This window comes from Tachyglossus aculeatus, chromosome 7 (genome assembly GCF_015852505.1).
Source record: "Tachyglossus aculeatus isolate mTacAcu1 chromosome 7, mTacAcu1.pri, whole genome shotgun sequence".
NCBI classification, from domain to species: Eukaryota; Metazoa; Chordata; class Mammalia; order Monotremata; family Tachyglossidae; genus Tachyglossus; species Tachyglossus aculeatus.
The window spans coordinates 44892998-44914314 of record NC_052072.1 but is presented as its reverse complement, the minus strand read 5'-3'; the positions used below and the strand labels follow the sequence as shown (position 1 = coordinate 44914314).

Below are 21317 nucleotides of genomic sequence, written 5' to 3'. Positions count from 1 at the left end.
AGCTGGGATTAGAACCCAGGTCCCCAATTCCTAAACCCGTGCTCTTTTTACTAGGCCATATTGCTTCTCTGTTGATGAAATAATAGCCAAAGAAATGAGAGTAGTTAGAAGCAATAAAACAAGTGGGTAAAGATGCATGTTGTAATTTGACGTCATTTTTGTTGAGTGTGTGTGGTGATGATATTCTACATTTTACAAATTCTGGTGGGGTTATTCCAAATATGTTGACTTGCCCTAGAGGGTTGGTGGTGGATTTATTTACTTCCCTAGCTAGTAGACTTCACTGTCTTTCTACCCTTTCCTATATTCTAAACCAAACTTTTCTTGCTTTTAGCTCTAATTTTAGACGTAACTGACCGAATTTAAAGTTTTGTTCAAATTATTGTAAGATTTATCTTTCAATTTTCTGGAGATTAAAATAAATCAATCTTTGGGAGGCATTTGATGCTTTTTTAAACCATTTTCCCCCTTTCTTTTTCCTGTGAACCAGGAATTGTAGTAATCCAGCTGTCCGTCTCTCTCATATCCTCCATTCATCTTCAGTTCGGGTCACTTTTAATCATCGTCCATCATAGTTGCTTTTTTTTTTTTGCTTGTTGTTGTGTAAGTGTTGTTATAATTCTTCATCATTGGTGGCCCACATCAGCCATATTATGTCTCAGTGGTTTTCTCTTTCTCTTTCTTCCCCCTGTCTCTTCTGCAGCACTGTTTTATGATGCCCCAGTCCCTGGGAGTGATTGGCGGGAAACCCAACAGTGCTCACTACTTCATTGGATATGTCGGTGAGTTGACTGGTCACCCACAGACATGGGCCACTGTGATGTCCAGGTTGTGTTGAGCCCCCCTCCCAACCATTCTTATGAGTGTGAAAATTCTATGTCTCCTTTAAAAATGGCCATGGAGCACTGCTGCAGCCTTTCCAACTCACTCCACCCAGTTATCCACTCCCGGGGAGTTTCTGTTTGGTTCACTTTGCCCAAGTAAAACTTGATGGTGCCTGCTTCTCTCTAAGTGAGGATGTCATGGGTGGTTCCAGTTTTAGGCAGGCGACCTCAAACCAGCTCTGCCGTACCACCTTTCTAGGAATTATTCGTCATTCTCCTTGCATTTAAATCCCAGAGGGAAGCAGGTCGCTACGGGCCTCTCTCTGTCCTAGATTGCAAGTTGATTTACTCTAGGTTTGTTTGTGTAACCATTTCTGTACATTTCTTTTCCCACTTCTTTAGCTGCTTCACCTCCCAAACAATCTGTAATTCGAGTAATTATTGCCTGTCCATTCTTTCCTTGTCTGTTTATCATCCCACCAACTTTCTCTGTTTCCCTAAGTTGATAGGTGGACATAATGTGGCTACCCAGTGGGCAACACATCTGCCCGTTTTCCTCCTCATGAGAGCGCCTCGTGATTTGCCATCTAACGTGTCTCCGTGTGCTTGACCAGGTGGGGAGCTGATTTATCTGGACCCCCACACTACCCAACCTGCAGTGGAGATCAGTGGCAGCTGTTTCATTCCTGACGAGAGTTTCCACTGCCAGCACCCGCCCTGCCGAATGAATATTGTGGAGCTTGACCCATCCATCGCAGTGGTTTGTATCTGTGATCGTGTTTCAGTATTAATCTTTGTTCTCTCTGGTGGGTCTGCCCAACCTCTCTACCTCAGTGGGGCTGATGTGGTTTTCTCACATCCCACCTGTTTATTTCTAGGACAGCTTTCCCTCATTTCCCCTACCTGCCCTCCACTCTGTGTCAACTATATATGCACTTGGCTGTGTATCCATTAAGCCCTTTGTTACCCCATCTCCACAGCACTTATGTAAATATCCTTATTCAGTGTCATTTTGGGGCGCTTTCTGTGTGTGAAGAGCACTGTTCCAAGAATTTAGGAGAGACAAGAGTTGGTAGACACATTCTCTGCCCACAAGGAGGTTACCATCCAGAGGAGACAGGTATTAAAATTAAATTTTGGATATGTGCATAAGTGCCATGGGACAGGGTAAGGTGAATATCAAGTGCTTGAAAGGTGATGCAGAAGGGAGAAGGAATAGGGGAAATGCAGACTTAGTTGGGGAAGGCCACTTGGAGGAGATATGATTTTAGGATGGCTTTGAAGGTGGGGAGAGGTGTATGTGAAAGGAGGAAGGAGGTCCAGGCCAGAGAAAGGACCTGGGCAAGGGTCAGCGGCGAGACAAACGGGATTGAGATACAATAAGTAGGTTGGCTTTAGAGGAGTGAAATGTATGGACTGGGTTGTAGTAGAAAATATGAGGTGAGGTAGGAGAGGGTAAGGTGATTGAATGCTTTAAAGCTGTGGTAAGGAGTTTCTGTTTCGATGCAGAGTTAGATGGTCAACCACTGGAGGTTCTTGAAGAGTTGGGAGGTATAGATCAAGCTCTTTTTTTTTCCCCAGAAAAATGATCCAAGCAGCAGTAAAGTAAGGAATAGAGTGGGAGAGACAGGAGGTAGTGAGGACAGTGAGGAGACGGATGTAGTAATTAAGATGGTATTAAAGTGCTTGGATCAGTGTAGTAGCATTTGGGAGAGGAAAGGGTGGATTTTAGTGAGGTTGTGAAAATAGAAATGACTAGTTGTGGTCTGACTGGTTAAATGAGCGAAATGAGGCAACGATAATGCCAAAGCTACGGGCTTATGAGACAGAGAGGGTTGTGGTGTTGTCTACAGTGTTAGAAAAGTTAAGGGGAAGGCGGTAAGTTCGAGGTCTCAGCAGGACATCCAAATGGATTCCTCCTGAAGGCAGGAGGAAATGCAAGGCTGCAGAGAAGGAGGGAGCTCAGGGCAAGAGATGTAGCTATGGGAATCATCCATGTAGATTTGATAGTTGAAGCTGTGGGGATGAATGAGTTGTCTAAGGAAATAGGTGTAGATGGAGAATAGAAGGGGATCCTGAACTGAACCATGAGGGACTCCCACAGTTAGAGGCTGGATGGCACAGGAGGAGCTCGCAAAAGACTCAAACTGAGCATCCAGAGAGATGGGAGGAGAATCAAAAGAGGATAGTGACACCGTGGACCACCCCCTTCTCCTGGAAATAGAATCTAACCTTGGCTGCGCTGAGAAAGGCAGCCGAGAGGTTGAGGAGGATTAGGCTGGAGTAGAGGCTGTTGGATTTGGCCTTAAGAAGGTCGTTGGTGACTTTTTAGAGAGACCAGTTTCCTCTACTCTTTCCCCTTCTATAATTTATTTTCATATCACCCTTCCCCTCTAGATTGTAAGCTCCTTGTGAGCAGAGATTATGATGACCAACCATATAATATTGTAGTCTCCCAGGCATTTAGTACAATGCTCTGCACACAGTAGGCACTCACTAAAGTGCCATGGGAATAACACTGGGATGACAAGGGTTCTGTGAGAATTGAATATGTGGAAAATGCTTTGAGAAGGCAATAATGCACATTGATCAGTCAGCAGGATTTACGGGATGCTTACTGCGGTCAAAGCACTGCACTAAGCGTTTTGGAAAGTTCAGTAAGCTTGGAAAACATTAGTGTTGCTACTGTTACCTCTTCTTCCTTAGAACGGGGGATGGTGTTTGCAGTTTTAGGAACCAGAAGCCTTAGCCACTGAGAGAATACCCACAGTACATTTTTTCGGTGTGTGGTGTGTTTGGTACTGCTACGATTTTTCACCTAAAATTATTTTTTATTTAGGGTTTTTTCTGCAAAACTGAAGAAGACTTCAATGACTGGTGCCAGCAAATCAAGAAGGTTAGTATTATCTTTCTCTGGTCCATGAAGTATGTAGCTTTTATGAGCTCCCAAGAAAGACATCAAGGAGCTGTTGAGAATACACATAATTCTGGAATTAATTTTTTTATAACCATGTAAAGGTTAGGAAGGATTCATTCTGAGCTTTATTTTGATTTTGAAACCTGAAAATGTTCATTTTCTTCTTTAAAAAAGAAAATAAAATGGAATTTGGCCTCAACTTATGTACTGTACATTTTTCTCTTCCCCTCCCCTGTTCTAGTTAAGGAACCGGAGCTGAGAAACAGTTAAACGTATTTGGTTGAAATTATCCATCTGTTAAAATGTGCCACAGTTTCGCGGGATAGGTGGGTTCATAGAGTTGCCTTTCTTCAGAGCGTTTTCTCAGTAGTCGTGCTTTCTCCCTTCCTGCCGCCTCAGTCCTTCGCCTTAATGCCCAGGTCAAGACCCAGTATTTGAACGTGGCTGGGTTTGTTCTGAGGTTCCCTGTGTGTTTCGATTAACAGCTGTCTCTGATCCGAGGAGCCCTGCCGATGTTCGAGTTGGTGGAGCGTCAACCCTCCCACTTCACCTGCCCCGATGTTCTCAACCTCTCATTAGGTAATGTCCTATCCCAGGAAAATTCAGAGGTGGCCTGCCTCTCTAGGAACTCCAAAGGGACAGTAACATTTTTCTTCTGGAGAAATAACACCTATACAGGCTTGGCCTGACCTTCTTCAGTGGGTGCTCAGCCAATCCTTTTTCTGCTCGTATTCCCCTTTTTCGCGACAGTCGTCTCTCAAGGAGCCCCTGCCATTTGCAATCCCCAGTACGGCAGAAAGAGAATTAGAAGTTGCAAAATAGTAATTTGAAGAATCCTCACTAGTTCTCGGGGGATAAGTACCACTCTGTCTTTTCGCGCTTTCCTTCCTTTTCCTTCCTGTCTTCCTTCTCTCTCCCTTCCCCGCCTCCTTTAGAAGGTGCTACTGCACCTTCACCTCATTTGTGCCTTGGGGAAGATTTGCATCGCTTGGTTCCTTCTCATTTTTTATCCAGATGCGTTTGAGACAGTTTGGTTGTTGTAGCTACCAAAACTCACTTTATTTGTGGTTACTGTGAATGATAAGATGCAATAGATGACTTTTTGAGATTAATTGGCTTTGCCATGGCTTTAAAGCATTCCGTCATCTCACCCCCTCCTATGTTACCTCACTGATTTCCTAGTACAGCCGAGGCTGCACACTTATGGTCTAGAGGAGACTGTAACGCTAATTTGCTCATTGCCCCAGTCTTGTTCATCTCACTGCCGACCCTTTCCCACACCCTCCCTCTGGCCTGGAACGCCTTCCCTTTCCATATACACCAGGCCATCACTCACTCCTCCTTCAAAGCCTTTCTATGGTCACATCTCCTCCAAGAGGCCTTCCTCGATAAAGCCCCCTTTCCTGTGACCAGTGCACTTGGATTTGTGTTCTTTGGGCACAAGATATTCCCTCCCCCAAGCCTCAGCCCCACAACATTAGGGTACACGCTGGCAACTTCTTAATGTCTGTCTCCTCCCCTAGACTGTCAGCTCCTTGTGAGTAGGGAATATAACTACCAAATCTGCTGTATTGTGATCTCCCCAAGCATTTAGTACAGAGCACACAGTAAGCGCTCAGTAAATATCACTGATTAATACTAATCAATCAATCATATTGAGCGCTTACTAGTAGTACAGTGACTAATATTACTTAGTACACTATTACTAGAGCACACAGTAAGCGCTCAATAAACACCATTGATTAATAGTCAGTACAGTGACTAATATTACTTAATACACTATTAGTACAGTGCGGTGCACACAGTAAGCACTCAACAAATACAGTGAATTTGATTAGTCAAATATCTAGCAAAAGCTTTGCTGATTGATTAATAGTCAGTACAGTGACTAATATTACTTAATACACTATTACTTTGCAGTGCTGTGCACACAGTAAGCACTCAACAAATACAATGAATTTGATTAGTCAAATATCTAGCAAAAGCTTTGCTGATTAATAGTCAGTACAGTGACTAATATTACTTAATACACTATTAGGACAGTGCTGTGCACACAGTAAGCACTCAACAAATCCAATGAATTTGATTAGTGAAATATCTAGCAAAAGCTTTGTCTCCATGTTACTCTTTAAATTCCCAGAACAGCCGGAGGATCAATTGACACGATGCTTTGTGTGTTCAGATGGCATACATTTCTGTTTGTATGAATAATTGTGCACCAGAAGCTGCAGTAAAAAATCAAAGTTTTGACAAAAGCCACTGCAAATAAAGGGAATAGTAATCAAAAAGCATCGGATGCTTAAATCAGTCTAGACATTCAAGAGTCAAGAGCGTGGCTTATCCAAGATGCACTCAGATTTGTGACCTTTGCACATTGGATATTCGCCCCACCCTCAACCCCCCGGCACTTTTGGACGTATCTTTAAGTGATATAAATTACGTATTTTTAATATATAGTTCCTCTAGACCATAAGCTCACCGTGGGCAGGGAATGTGTCTGCTAACACTGTTGTATTGTACTCTCCCAAACACTTAGTACAGTTTTCTGTGCATAGTAAGTACTCAATAGAATTAATGTAATTATTATGTATATCCATCCTATGCCCTGAAAGCTGTCCTTTACTGATTTTGTTTACCTCAGGATAAGGTCCTTGAAATTCCCAGTTCATGGAACTGACCTAGTGACCGTTGTCGTTCCTGAAGCCCTCGCCTCTGGGAGAGGGTCCTGGCCTCCTGCCTGAGCTGGTGCCCTCTCTAGAGTAATAATAATAATAATAATAATAATAATAATAATAATAATAATAATAATAATAATAATAATAATAATGGCATTTATTAAGCGCTTACTATGTGCAAAGCACTGTTCTAAGCACTGGGGAGGGTACAGGGTGATCAGGTTGTCCCACAGGGGGCTCACAGTCTTAATCCCCATTTTACAGATGAAGGAACTGAGGCACAGAGAGGTTAAGGGACTTGCCCAAAGTCACACAGATGAGAATTGGCGGAGCAGGGAGTGGTTTTGTAGTTTGGAGGTTTGCACCCTCTGAGCGCTGGAAGCCCAGATACTCCTTCAGAGGTGAAAGCCTTCAGAAGCAGGTTTCGCTCACTCATGTTCATTCTCATATTCTCTCACACTCTCTCTCTCTTACACGCACACGCACACACACACACACACACACACACGTGTGCGTGCCTTTGGGCTGTGGATGGCCCTCCGTCGTCATCGTCATCATCAATCGTATTTATTGAGCGCTTACTGTGTGCAGAGCACTGTACTAAGCGCTTGGGAAGTACAAGTTGGCAACATATAGAGACAGTCCCGACCCAACAGTGGGCTCACAGTCTAAAAATACGTCTCAGGTATTCTTGGGCTGAAAAATGTCATGACCATTGGTGTGTGACAACTGTGTCATTCTTGTGATGAGGCTCCTGGTGGGTGAGTTTTCCGCACGCGAAACTCCCTCAGCTCTCCTCTTGTTTTTCTTTCCCTCTCGGGGGACAAAGCCCTTACAGATCTGTTCTTTGCCTTTTAGACTCTTCAGATGCTGAGCGACTGGAAAGGTTCTTTGACTCAGAAGATGAAGACTTTGAAATTTTGACCCTTTGAAAAGACTCGAGCAGCTAACCGGACACATCCTTGTTACGTGTGAGGGAGGAAGGGGGGAGGGAAGCTCCTTGGAGAGCCTGGGGCTACCGGTTTTCATAGGCTCCCGATGGCATCACCGCGTTTCATCCATCCCAGCATGTTTGTGTGCGGCCTCAGGGCGGAGGGGGCATTGTCCGCCTTCTGCACTTGGATCGAGAAAGATGTCATCCTTGGAAGCCTTAATGCTTGGCGTCGGGATTCCTCGGCACAAAACACTTTTTCAGGAAACGGATGCGTGGGTGCCTCTGTGAAGAAAGGTCTTGTGCTGGAGCAGCAAATAGCTCACGCGAGTGTAGTCTGGAGCTCTGAGAGCAGAAGTCTTTACGCAGCACTGGAGAATTCTCCTCTCGACACTGCCAGCCCCTCTTTAGAAAACACGAATCTCATGTCCCCTTTATTCTTTGGCCTCCTTGGTTATGGCTTGCTTTGGAATTTCACTGTCACTTCAGTGGAGAGAAATGAAAGATTGTGCTGGGGCGGTCCAAGCTGAAGTTGATAAAGACAGGCAGAGCCTGCCGAATCAGAAGTCAAACAAGTCATGCCGTAATATGCCACATTCTGATGCTGCGCTTTATTATTATTTTTATTTAAACGAGCCCAGCTCCTATCAGAAAGGACTACTTCTGCTATGGAAATGGGGTTTAACGATTTAAAATATAGGTTCCTTCTTCCTAAAAAAAAACCCCACCGATTGCAAAACCTAACCACAATCCTGGCTGTTTAAAGAAGGGTGAAGATGGCTTATTTTTTCAGTAAAAGAGGAAAGCCAGTGGGATATGCCACGCCACAGTAAAATGGCAAAAAAATACAAATGCTGATTGCTGCTATTCCAAAGAAGTCTGGACACTTGAGCGAGTAGGGCGTGTGTCTGTTTGTAAAGTATTCTGTACTGATTGGGCCGCACCCCATGATGATTGTTGCCCTCCAGCCATTTTTTTGTTTTTATTCCATAAGGGTAGGACAGAGCCTGCAAGGAAAAGGAGTTTCCGCCAAAGAAGGAATGGTTGGCACCCATTGGAACATGCAGGAGTGCGAGCAGGAAATCCAATTTAGGGGAGTGCAACCCCGTGATACTGACTCGCTAGTGAGCCTCTGTGCCCACAGTACCAAGCCGTTGGAAAGAGGAGGTAACTCATGACCCATGTCCACTGTTCTTAGGTAGGTTTCCTACCATATTTAAAGGTCAAGTAAGAGACCTTGAGTAAGGGAGCCGAATAGCTGGTTCTCTTCATCCTGCTGCTTTACCCCGCAAAAATAAGCGTTGAAAAGACGAGGCAAATCGCTCCATATTGATAGTCCCCTAGTAACTCAAATTACCGGTTGGCTATCACCCAAGCCAAGTCAGTGACGTGGCTTCAGCTGGTTTTCTTTCTCCACTGTGATAACCGGCACTTCCAAATTCCACTCGGGATGCAGCTGCAAGCCATTTTAAACCCACAATTTTCTGGGTCTCGGCCTCCCGCTTCCACCTGCATTCCCGTGTAAACCCGCCACTTTACTGCTCTGGTCACCCCGTTAGGAAATGTAAATAGGCGAACGGCACCGTGCGTTACTCTCGCACTTAGGGGAAGTAGTTAAGAAGTGTTGCCCCTCTTTTGAGGGGACGTGTTTACAACGCTGTTCATCTGTAAAAAAAAATTAATCGCAGTATTTGCAGAAATACCAAAATGCCGTTATCTTTTTGGCTGCTACGCTTAAAGGGTGGAGGAGGTAGGGAAATGATTCACGTTCATTTCTATAGCTGCAAAGGTTCCCCGCCCCTCGCCGTGAATCCAGTTCTGCAGCTGGCGATCGGCGGAGGAGACCCAACCCGCTCAGCACCAAATTCAACCGTACCATTTTCTCTCCCCCATTTTCTCCCGCCCATCTTCCCGGGCTGGTGGTGGGAGAGGAGAAAGGAGAACGGGGAAGCTATCCGTTCATTTAGTGCTTTTCACTTTTAACTCAATAAATTCTAAGCTTCTCCAAGCCCTTGGGTTTCTGAAGCTCTACTCTGAACACAGACTGTGAGTGATGAACCCTTCGGGAGGATGTGTTGTCAGTTGAAGTCCACCTTGGATCCCAAACCGTAAACGCTTACGAGTACAAGGGGCTTGTAATATTTTAAGTATGTTTTAGGCGGGGTGGGGTGGGGGGGTTATGAAAACGTGAGGAGAAACGGTGATGTATTCATTCCTTGTAATCTGCTGTGCAATTCTCAGATCCAAGTACATTTTACAGTTAGTATCTTGGGTTCAAGAGAAGTCAAGATGCAGAAGTTATTTTTAAAGCTGTGGCTTCAAATGAATGATAAATTTTTTTAAAAAACGAAGATCATGACAAATGAGTGCTGATATAGAGGAATTCATAGCTAACAAAAGAAAACGCCGTCTCCCATCATGTGCACGCTGTTTTATTTCCAATTTAGGGCTAGGCTTCTGTGGTCCTTCAAAGGCTGATCTGTTGAAGAGAGGCTTTGTCCTAAAGGAAAAAGGTGAAATTAGGAAAGGGCAGGGAATCTGAACACTACAGATGGTGGGCTTGTCCTTCAGCAGCAGGATTATTCAAATGCACTGACAGTTATCTGAATTAAAAATGGAAAGGTTTGCTATGGAAAGCCGCAAATGGTGTGTTCTTCAAAGTCCTTTAAAAAGTTGAATTTATGCTTTGGAGTTTGGGGCCTGTTTCCACTTCTATTTGTAAATCTCAGGGGACTCCTGCATTATATACCCTTGCTGTTCATTCCTCAAGAGTGCATTATACCGCGATAGATTATCCTTTGTCTAGGCCCTAGTTGTGAGCAAGAAACTGTATATAGGCAGTGTGACATTATGTAGCCAATTATCTGGTTTAAGTCCCAAATATCACAAAAGCAGTTTTATGCTAAATTTCCACTCCCCTCCCCATCACTTTTTTTCTCATCAAATCTGTTAACTGAACTAACTGGTTTCTGTTTCGTCTTCTGTTTCTCTGCCCCCACCTCTATTTGGGGTGATAATGATATATGAAATGAAAAAATCAGGGGAAAAATAGGAATTTATGGGCCTGGCAAAACCATAAATTGAATAAACAATCCCTAAATGTAGGAATGAAGTTTGTTTGAGAAGTCCAGATATGTGGGGAAGGGCTGTTGTCAAAAACCTAAGGGTAGAATCTGGGTTTTTTTACACAGAAATTATGGTTGCCGTGCTTATCTACAGACCTTTACATCTGTGAATTATCACACAAATATGTGTGGTGCTTAGGTCGCAGGTTCCTCTAAATAGGATTTGAACTCCGTGGATCGACTTCCGAGTTTCAGTTTTTTGATCGTGTGGTTTGTCTTCCCCCAATCAAAAGCCTGAAAAAAAAAAAAAGCTACTGGGGAGAAAGGAATAGTCATATATTAAGTGTGTTCATTTTATTGCCCTTCATATTTGAAAATGACCCTGAATCCATGGCAACTTGTGTGTATGACTGCAACAACAAAACCACTCATAAATGCTTCAATACACTGAGTTCATATGTAATCTGTTTAGTGATTGTGATCGCTTCTTGGAGCCTATCAGGGCAAGGGGTCGACGGTCTGAATGTTTTGAGATCCATTTTCATGAGGGTAGGCTAAATAATCTCAGTCTACACTGCGTTACGTGTTTCTGCCGCGCTCCGTGCTTGATTTCGGCCTCCCAACGTAGTGGGCCTACTGCGGTTGCTTTCCAGCAGTTGGTCGGTCAGTCTGGTGTATTTATTGAACGCTTATTGTGTGCAGAACACTGTGCTAATTGCTTGGGAGAGTACAATTAACACATTCCGTACCCACAACACATAATGTATCTACCCCAGCGCTTACCACAGTGCTTGACATATAGTGCATCACAGTTATTCAAGTTGTGTGCTGTGAATTCCACTAGTTCTAGCCTGTTGGGTTGGGTTTGCCCCCTTTTCCATATTTTCGTTGTATCAATAAACTATTGCCATCTTCCCGTATGGCTTCAAAGCCAGGAGATGTCAGTGAGCACTGACCAAAGTTTAGGACCTAATTAATGAGGCAGGCGTGGGGTGGGGAGGAGTTTTACCATTTCATAAACTTCTCTAGACGGTAAGCTGATCAATCAATCAATCAATCGTATTTATTGAGCACTTACTGTGTGCAGAGCACTGTACTAAGCGCTTGGGAAGGACAAGTTGGCAACCTATAGAGACAGTCCCTACCCAACAGTGGGCTCAGTCTAAACGCTCATCTCTAGACCGTAAGCTTACTGTGAGCAGGGAACGTGTCTATCGAGCCCGAGCTTTGGAGTCAGAGGTCATGGGTTCAAATCCCAGCTCTGCCAATTGCCAGCTGTGTGACTTCAGGCAAGTCACTTCTCTGTTGCCAGTTATGTTGCCAATTTGTACTTCCCAAGCGCTTAGTACAGTGCTCTGCACATAGCAAGTGCTCAATAAATACGATTGACGATGGTTCTCTGGGCCTCAGTTCCCTCATCTGTAAAATGGGGATTAAGACTGTGAGCCCCCCATGGGACAACCTGATCACCTTATAACCTCCCCAGTGCTTAGAACAGTGCTTTGCACATAGTATGCGCTTAATAAATGCTATCATTATTATTATTATTATTACATTATACCCTCCCGAACTCTTCATATGGACTCTGCACATAGTAAGCGCTCAATAAAATATATATATTTGCAGTTCTCACAATATACTGTTAGAACTGCGAATGAAGCAGAATTCAACGGCTGTTTTCAGCTCTGAATGTAGTCCCTGAAGGTTGAGATTGCAGAAGAGGTTTATCCTGATCATTTCTTGCCATTAGTTGGTTTATCTATTACACTGTTTTGACTGCTAAAAGGCACTACAATGTTACCCCGATTAAGTACCTGCTTCCAGGACATGGTCAACAACAATTCCATAACATCAGAGCTATTTGTAAATTCAGCCCGTTAAGGTGGAAGACTTCCTAGAAATTCGAATGCTTCCAGGTTTCTAAGTCTTCAAGCACAACTGCTTAAAATAAATTGAATAAACTAGATTTATCGCACAACACTGCCTTGGCCTATTGGTAGTAGAAATCGATCCATTCATTCAGTTGTATTTATTGAGCGCTTACTGTGTGCAGAGCACTGTACTAAGAGAAGCAGCGTGGCTCAGTGGAAAGAGCACGGGCTTTGGAGTCAGAGGTCGTGGGTTCGAATGCCGCTCCACCACAAGTCTGCTGTGTGATCTTGGGCGAGTCACTTCGCTTCTCTGAGCCTCAGTTCCCTCATCTGTAAAAATGGGGATTAAGACTGTGAGCCCCACGTGGGACAACTTGATCACATTGTATCCCCCCCCCCCACAGCGTTTAGAACAGTGCTTTGCACATAGTAAGCGCTTAACAAATGCCATCAAAAAAAAAAAAGCTTGGGAAGTACAGTTCAGCAACAGAGACAATCCCTAGAAATTGATTCATTCATTCAGTTGTATTTATTGAGCGCTTACTGTGTGCAGAGCACTGTACTAAGAGCTTGGGAAGGACAGTTCAGCAACAAATAAGAGACAATCCCTGCCCACAATGGGCTTACAGTCTAGAAGGAGGGAGACAGACCTCCAAATCAGTAAACAGGCATCAGTAGCATTATTATAAATAAAAATTGTAGATATCAATAAAAATAAATAGAATTATAAATATGCACATAAATACACAAGTGCTGGGGGGCGGGGAGGGGGGTAGAACGAAGGGAGCGAGTTGGGGTGATGGGGAGGGGAAGCAGAGGAAAAGGGGGGCTTAGTCTTAATGATGGCATTTATTAAGCGCTTACTATGTGCCATGCACTGTTCTAAGCGTTGGGAAGGTTACAAGGTGATCAGGTTGTCCCACGTGGGGCTCAGTCTTCACCCCCATTTTACAGATGAGGTAACTGAGGCCCAGAGAAGTGAAGTGACTTGCCCAAAGTCACACAGCTGACTTTGATGGATTTGAACCCATGATCTCTGACTTCAAAGCCTGCGCTCTTTCCGCTTAATCTGATCAGACAACTGTTGCTGGCACTAATATAATTAGTAGGAATAGTAATGGTATAAAACGCTTGCTATATGCTGAGCTCTGTACTAAGTACAAGGCCCTACTGAGAGCTCACCTCCTCCAGGAGGCCTTCCCAGACGGAGCCCCTTCCTTCCTCTCCCCCTCGTCCCCCTCTCCATCCCCCCCATCTTACCTCCTTCCCTTCCCCACAGCACCTGTATCTATGTATATATGTTTGTACATATTTATTACTCTATTTTACTTGTACATATCTATTCTATTTATTTTATCTTGTTAATATGTTTGGTTTTGTTCTCTGTCTCCCCTTTTAGACTGTGAGCCCACTGTTGGGTAGGGACCGTCTCTATGTGTTGCCAACTTGTACTTCCCAAGCGCTTAGTACAGTGCTCTGCACACAGTAAGCGCTCAATAAATACGATTGATGATGATGATGTTGTAGTACTGGGGGAGAACACACAAGATGCTGAAGTGGTCTCAATCTCTTGGTAAATGGCAGAACAACCAAGTCTAGAGAGAGACTGACTTCCAGAACTTGAATCTGCTGAAGCTATCGTTAGGTTAAGGTCAGAGATGAGGCCTTGCTGCTGTTTTCTCCATATTTCTTGTATCTAACGCTGCAAAAAATCATGTCAGCTCTACCGCATTGTAGCCGAAATCCCTACTACAGTTGAGGGAGCGTGGGGTTGTCGCTGTGTAATTGCACAGCAACCACCAACCGAAGAAAACGTGCCAAGATTTTGACAGTCGTAGAAAATGCCGCAATTAGGAAGCAGCGTGGCTTGATCAATCAATCAATCGTATTTATTGAGCACTTACTGTGTGCAGAGCACTGTACTAAGCGCTTGGGAAGTACAAGTTGGCAACATCTAGAGACAGTCCCTACCCAACAGTGGGCTCACAGTCTAAAAGGGGGAGACAGAGAGCAAAACCAAACATACTGACAAAATAAAATAAATAGAATAGATATGTACAAGTAAAATAATAGAGTAATAAATATGTACAAACACATATACATATATACAGGTGCTGTGGGGAAGGGAAGGAGGTAAGATGGGGGGGATGGAGAGGGGGGACGAGGGGGAGAGGAAGGAAGGGGCTCAGTCTGGGAAGGCCTCCTGGAGGAGGTGAGCTCTCAGCAGGGCCTTGAAGGGTGGAAGAGAGCTAGGTAGAGCACGGGCCTGGAAGTTGGAAGGACCTGGTTTCTAATCCCGGCTTCATCGCTTGTCTGCCTTGTACCTTGGGCAAGTCACTTCACTTCTCTGTGCCTCAGTTACCTCATCTGTACAATGAGGTTTAAGACTGTGAGCCCCCAAACGGGACAGAGACTGTGTCCAGCCTGATTAACTCGTGCCTACCTTGCTGCATAGTACAGTGCCTGGTACATAGTAAACACTTAACAAATAGCATTTAAAAAAATACAAAAGAACCCAAGTTTTGGGGGGTTTTTTTATGGCACTTATTAAGCGCTGTGCAAAGCACTGTTCTAAGCGCTGGGGAGGTCACAAGGTGATCAGGTTGTCCCACATGGGGCTCACAGTCTTAATCCTCATTTTGCAGATGAGGGAACTGAGGCCCAGAGAAGTGAAGTGACTTGCCCAAAGCCACCCAGCTGACAATTGGCGGAGCTGGGATTTGAACCCATGACCTCTGACTCCAAAGCCCGGGCTCTTTCCACTGAGCCACACTGCTTCTCTAATCCCAGTTCTAATCTAAATCCTAATCCCAGAAGTGTCACTTACCAGCTGTGTGATCTGGGCTAGTTGCTTAACTTCTCCGGGCCTCAGTTACTTCAGGAATTGTCTCTATTGCTGAATTAATAATAATAATGGCATTTATTAAGCGCTTGCTATGTGCAAAGCACTGTTCTAAGTGCTGGGGAGGTTACAAGGTGATCAGGTTGTCCCACGTAGGGCTCACAGTCTTAATCCCCATTTTACAGATGAGGGAACTGAGGCCCAGAGAGGTGAAGTGACTTGCCCAAAGTCACCCAGCTGACAAGTGGTGGAGCCGGGATTTGAACCCCTGACCTCTGACTCCAAAGCCCGGGCTCTTTCCACTGAGCCACGCTGCTTCTCTCTGAATTGTACTTTCCAAGAGCTTAGTACAGTGCTCTGTTTTTTTAATAGCATTTATTAAGCGCTTACTATGTGCAAAACACTGTTCTAAGCGCTGAGCACTGTTCTAAGCGCTGCACACAGTAAGCGCTCTGCACACAGTAAGTGCTCAATAAAGATCGAATGAATGAAAAATCGGGATTAAAACTGTGAGCCCCATGTGGGGCAGGGACTGCGTCCAACCATACCTGCTTGTATCCACCCCAGCGCTCTGTACATCGCCTGGCACATAATAAGCGCTTAAGAAACACCATTGAAAAGAAACAAAATAGTTTCCTTTCCTGTTGTTGAACATCATCATCATCAATCGTATTTATTGAGCGCTTACTATGTGCAGAGCACTGTACTAAGCGCTTGGGAAGTACAAATTGGCAACATCTAGAGACAGTCCCTACCCAACAGTGGGCTCACAGTCTAAAAGGGGGAGACAGAGAACAAAACCAAACATACTAACAAAATAAAATAAATAGAATAGATAGGTACAAGTAAAATAAATAAATAAATTTATTGATATTAGCGTCCTTGGGCTCCTGAGACATTCCACGGCTCTTCATTTATCAAGGCAAACCCTTTGGTAACATCACGCTATGCCCATGAATACCCCAGGAGACACGGAGTACGGGGCCGTGAGCCGTGGAACTCCACACATTGTCGACTCCATTTTCGGATTGCTTAGGCTACATCGGTGTGGATCACCATCATCATCATCAATCGTATTTATTGAGCGCTTACTGTGTGCAGAGCACTGTACGAAGCGCTTGGGAAGTCCAAGTTCGCAACATATAGAGACAGTCCCTACCCAACAGTGGGCTCACAGTCTAAAAGGGGGAGACAGAGAACAAAACCAAACATACTAACAAAATAAAATAAATAGAATAGATAGGTACAAGTTAAATAAATGGAGTAATAAATATGTACAAACATATATACAGGTGCTGTGGGGAAGGGAAGGAGGTAAGATGGGGGGGATGGAGGGGGGGACGAGGGGGAGAGGAAGGAAGGGGCTCAGTCTGGGAATGAGAAGGCCTAAACTTGGTGGCATTGTCATTTCTGCAAAAGTTCCTTTCCAAGATGCCATAGTGGTGTGGTAATCGTCGCCTTCTGCGCTTAACTTGTACTTCCCAAGCGCTTAGTACAGTGCTCTGCACACAGTAAGCGCTCAATAAATACGAACGATTGATTAACTCTTCACATAATTCTCTGTCCCTCGTGGCTTTAATGATATGGGCTCCCTCCCTGAGTGCAAACAGGGCTCCCTAAGAATGGAACGCAGGGCAACCCTCAGCAATCTTGGTGGGTATTTCACTCTTGAAGCACTTCACCTCTTCATCAATCAGTCGCTCATTGAACGCTTACCGTGTGCTGTACACTGTACTAAGCATTGGAAGAATGTAATATAACGGATTTGGTAGGCATGTTCCCTTCCCACAAGGAGCTTCCCAGCGCTTAGAACAGTGCTTTGCAAATAGTAAGCGCTTAACAAATGCCATTATTATTATTATTAAGGAGCTTATAAACTGGGAGAACGCTTAAATGTTTGTTTTTTGATGCTTTGCTCTCAAAAGAAAAAAAATCTCATTGAACAGAGTACCTCAACCTCTTCTATCTCTCCCAACCTCTTGCCCAGATCCTCTCTCTCTCGCTTTGTATATGCACAGACCACCACTCTCTCCACCTTCAAAACCTTATTACAGTGCTTTGCGCATAGTAAGCGCTTAATAAATGCCATCATTATTATTATTAAAATCACATCTTCAAGAGGCCTTTCCCAACTTAATCCTCATTTCCCCTTCTTCTATATCACTCATGCACTTGGATCTTGATGTTTACCCCATCCTCAGCCCCACTGAGGATGGTATCAGTGCCCATCTACTTGTTTTGTTTTGTGTCTTTCTCCCCCTTCTAGATTGAGCCCATTGTTGGGTAGAGATTGTCTCTATTTGTTGCCAAATTGTACTTCCCAGGCGCTTAGTACAGTGCTCTGCACACAGCGCTCCATAAATACAATTGAATGGTTATTCAGTGCTCATTTACCCTACTTGATATTTACCCCATTTGATATTTACTCCATCTTCAGCCCCACTGTACTTATGTACCTAGCTGTAATTTATTTTAATGTATGTCTCCCATCTAAACTCTAGCTCCTAATAATAATAATAGTGATAATAATAATGGTGATGGTATTTGTTAAGCACTTACTATGTCAAGCACCGTTCTAAGCGTGGGTAGATACAAGCTAATCAGGTTGGACGCAATCCCTGTCCCACATGGTACAGTCTAAGCGATAAGAAATTGAATCCCCATTTTATAAATGAGGAGGCTGAGGCACAGGGAAGTTAAGTGACTTGCCCAAAGTCAAACAGCAAGCAATTGTCAGAGGTGGGATTAGACCTTAACTTCCAGGCCCCCGCTGTATCCAGTCACACTGCTTCTCTGTGTGCCCATCTCCTGTACTCTCCCAAGCACTTAATACAGTGGTCTGCATACAGGAAGCACTCAATAAATACCATTCATTCATTCAATTGTATTTATTGAGCGCTTAGTGTGTGCAGAGCACTGGACTAAGCGCTTGGGAAGTCCAAGTTGGCAACATCTAGAGACGGTCCCTACCCAACAGCGGGCTCACAGTCTAGAAGGGGGAGACAGAGAACAAAACAAATTAACAAAATAAATAGAATAAATATGTACAAGTAAACTAAATAGAGTAATAAATACGTACAAGCATATATACATATATACAGACTCCAAAGCCCGGGCTCTTTCCACTGAGTCACGCTGCTTCTCTACCAACAGCATTTATTGAGCTCTTACTGTGTGCACAGCACTGTTCCAGCTATAACAGAGTCGGTAGACACGTTCCCCGCTCACAAGGAGCTTACAATCTAGAGGGGGAGAAAGACATGAAAATAAATTACAGATGATGATTATGATGGTATTTGTTAAGCGCTTACTATGTGTGAAGCACTGTTCTAAGCGCTGGGTCGGGGGGGGGGGGGATACAAGGTGATCAGATTGTCCCCCGTGGGGCTCTCAGTCTTAATCCCCATTTTACAGATGAGGTAAAGGAGGCACAGAGAAGTGAAGTGACTTGCCCAAAGTCACCCAGCTGACAAGTGGCGGAGCAGGGATTTGAACCCATGACCTCTGGCTCCCAAGTCCGGGCTCTTTCCACTGATCCACACTGTTTCAATTTAAGGGTTGGGTGAATGAATGAAGGGTGCAAATCCAATGATTAAGAAAACTATTCCCCCCGGCCCTTGCTCTTAAATCCAACAGTGACGACCAGATTTGATTTTGCTACCACAGATGCCTTGGATTGACAGCTTATAAAGAGCCAATCTGAGAGTTCAGCTTGGCATCCAGACTGGTTTGGGGTTGGCTCTGCTGGGAACCCGAGCACTTTTCGTAATTCCTCTGGCCACTGTGAAACTTAAAAAGCTTTTCACTTTGAATGAGCGGGATATGAGTATTAAATATTGAACCTGCTGCCGTTTGTCAGCTCTCCCTGTCCTCTGTGCCCTCCTGTGGGCTGCACTGTGTGATGGTTTGTAGCTCATGCCTAGTGGTCCATCAATCAATGCTATTTATTGAGTACTTGCTGTGTGGAGAGCACAATTCAAAACCCATACATACTAGAGGGGAAGATGGACATTAAAATCAATTACAGATGGATATTTACGTAAAGTGCTGTGGGGTTGGGGGAAGGGTGGATATCCAAGTGCTTAAGGGAAGCAGACCCAAGGTGATGCAGGAAGACAGGGAAGAGAAGGATTAGACAGGGATGGCCTCCTGAACAAGATGTAATTTTAGTAGAGCTTTGAAGATGGAGAGAGAGGTAGTCAGATAGGAAGGCGGGGGAATTCCAGGCCGGAGGAAGTCCAGAGGCAAGGGGTAGGGAGCAAGGAAAACGAGATCGAGGTACAGTGAGGTGGTTAGTGTTTGAGGAGTGAAGCGTGTGGGTGGGTTTGTGGCAGGAGATGAATGAGGTAAGATAGGAGGGGAAGAACTGTTTGCCTTTAAGCCAATGGTAAGGAGTTTCTGTTTAATGAGATGGATGGGCAACCACTGGAGGTTTTGAAGGAGAGGGGAGATGTGGACTAAGTGGTTTTAAAAAAAGAATCTGTGTAGTAGAGGAGTGTAGACCGGGGATGAATAAGGCGGCGGGGAAATCAACAAGGAGGCTGATGCAGTCGTCATGGTGGGGTGTAAGTGCTTGGATCCATATGGCGGCAGTTTGGGTGGAGGGAAAGGGGTGAATTCTAGAGGTACTGAGAATAATTACGGTACAAAAACGTTAAATATCTCAAAGCGGAATTAAAAAAAAAAAAAGACCCACCCCACACATTTTGAGGGCCAACTCAGCCCAGTCCAAGATGAACATACAGAATTTATTCTTGCGAGTGCTGTTCCTGAGAATAATGTCAACTACTTCAGTACTGTTCAAACACTATATTTTAATTTAGGGCATATAAAAGACATTAATATATACAATAGTCCGACTTAAAAAACAGAGGGCAGCAACAAATAAGGTTGAACTGTGAGGCCTGGACTGACCACAAATAACTGAGAACTCGGCTTCCTGTTTTACAAAGAGTCCTAACCCTCCAAAATCGTCTCCGCTAACCTCCTCACCCCGTCATTCACCAAAGGGGAATTTTTGGATCCTTGTTTAACAGATTTTTCCCAACGCAAACATCTATTCCTATCATTTCCACAGTTCTTCTAAAGGCTTTTCTCCAGCTTCTTTAATCGCTTCTTTAGAGAGGTAATGGATCTCCTTATGCAAGTCTTCTATGTTCTTGGACGCATCAATCGTCTATGCCAATGGGAGAGGGGGAAAGGGGGAAAAAAAAAGGATTAAATTTAAAAAAAGAAAACGCCCTGGATTGCCTAGCCCAAGTGAGGTGTAGAAATGAGCAATTCTCATATATATTTGCTCCCTCTAAAGCAATTCTCAAATTAATTTGCTCCCTCTAAACAGCCCAATTATATCATTTAGGTGTCAATGGAGACAGTTCTTTTATCCAGTTAGGCCCTTTCAGCTGAGCGAGTCAAAGGCGGGTGCCAGGCAAGACGTTTCTTATTTTAAGGATTAAATTTGAAAAAAGACAACGCCCTGGATTGCCTAGCCCAAATGAGGTGTACAAATGAGCAATTCTCACATATATTTGGGCATTTATTAAGCGCTTACTCTGTGCAAAGCACTGTTCTAAGCGCCGGAAATGAGCAATTCTCACATATTTGCTCCCTCTACAGCAATTCTCAAATTAATTTGCTCCCTCTAAACAGCCCAATTATATCATTTAGGTGTCAATGGAGACAGTTCTTTTATCCAGTTAGGCTCTTTCAGCCGAGCGAGTCAAAGGCAGGGTGCCCAGGCAAGACGTTTCTTATCTTTTTTGGCATTTTATCCCCATTCTAGTGACATCGGACCTGCGTGAGCGACGGAGGACGACGGCTTTAGACGTCCGTCTCCGGGACCAGCTGAAAATGAAAACACAGGACTCTCTCGGGCCCACGGGTGCAGCTGAGCTAAGTCGCGGACTCTCCGACCGTCGGGCTGTGGCGGGGGGAAGGAGCCGCTGCCTTGGGCAGGGCTTGGGATGGCCGGTCTTGCTTCCAAAGCCCCAGGCCTTGAGGCGACGGGTGAAGAGGAGGTGGCCGGGTCTGGGCAGTATGCCCGCTCTGATATCCCTCCACTCTTTGCTGCACCAACTGAGGGGCGAAGGCCGGATGCCTCGCAACTGTCTATCCTGCTGACGCGAAGGGACTTGCCCTAGCAGCAAAATGCCAATCTCCACCATAAAAATTATTCCGTACTCTGAATGTTCC

At 44.5% G+C, this 21317-nt stretch overlaps 2 protein-coding genes across 8 annotated transcripts in view; one reads left to right on the top strand and one right to left on the bottom strand.

Moving 5' to 3' along the window:
- Positions 1 to 10875, top strand: part of ATG4B (autophagy related 4B cysteine peptidase) — a 47748-nt gene extending 36873 nt beyond the window's left edge. For both annotated transcript variants that reach the window (XM_038748826.1, XM_038748825.1), the window contains exons 9-13: positions 704 to 782; positions 1439 to 1584; positions 3664 to 3720; positions 4227 to 4320; positions 7275 to 10875. In XM_038748826.1, the coding sequence (XP_038604754.1) occupies positions 704 to 782; positions 1439 to 1584; positions 3664 to 3720; positions 4227 to 4320; positions 7275 to 7348 (450 nt within the window). In that variant the 3' untranslated portion in view covers positions 7349 to 10875. The remainder of the gene's footprint in view (positions 1 to 703; positions 783 to 1438; positions 1585 to 3663; positions 3721 to 4226; positions 4321 to 7274) is intronic.
- DTYMK (deoxythymidylate kinase) overlaps positions 9764 to 21317 on the bottom strand; it is a 28608-nt gene continuing 17054 nt past the window's right edge. For 5 of the 6 annotated variants that reach the window (XM_038748828.1, XM_038748827.1, XM_038748829.1 and 2 more), the window contains one exon: positions 19920 to 20301. In XM_038748828.1, the coding sequence (XP_038604756.1) occupies positions 20191 to 20301 (111 nt within the window). In that variant the 3' untranslated portion in view covers positions 19920 to 20190. Of the gene's footprint in view, positions 9848 to 10568; positions 10707 to 19919; positions 20302 to 21317 lie in introns of those variants that run through there. The other variant, XM_038748830.1, reaches the window with a different exon arrangement.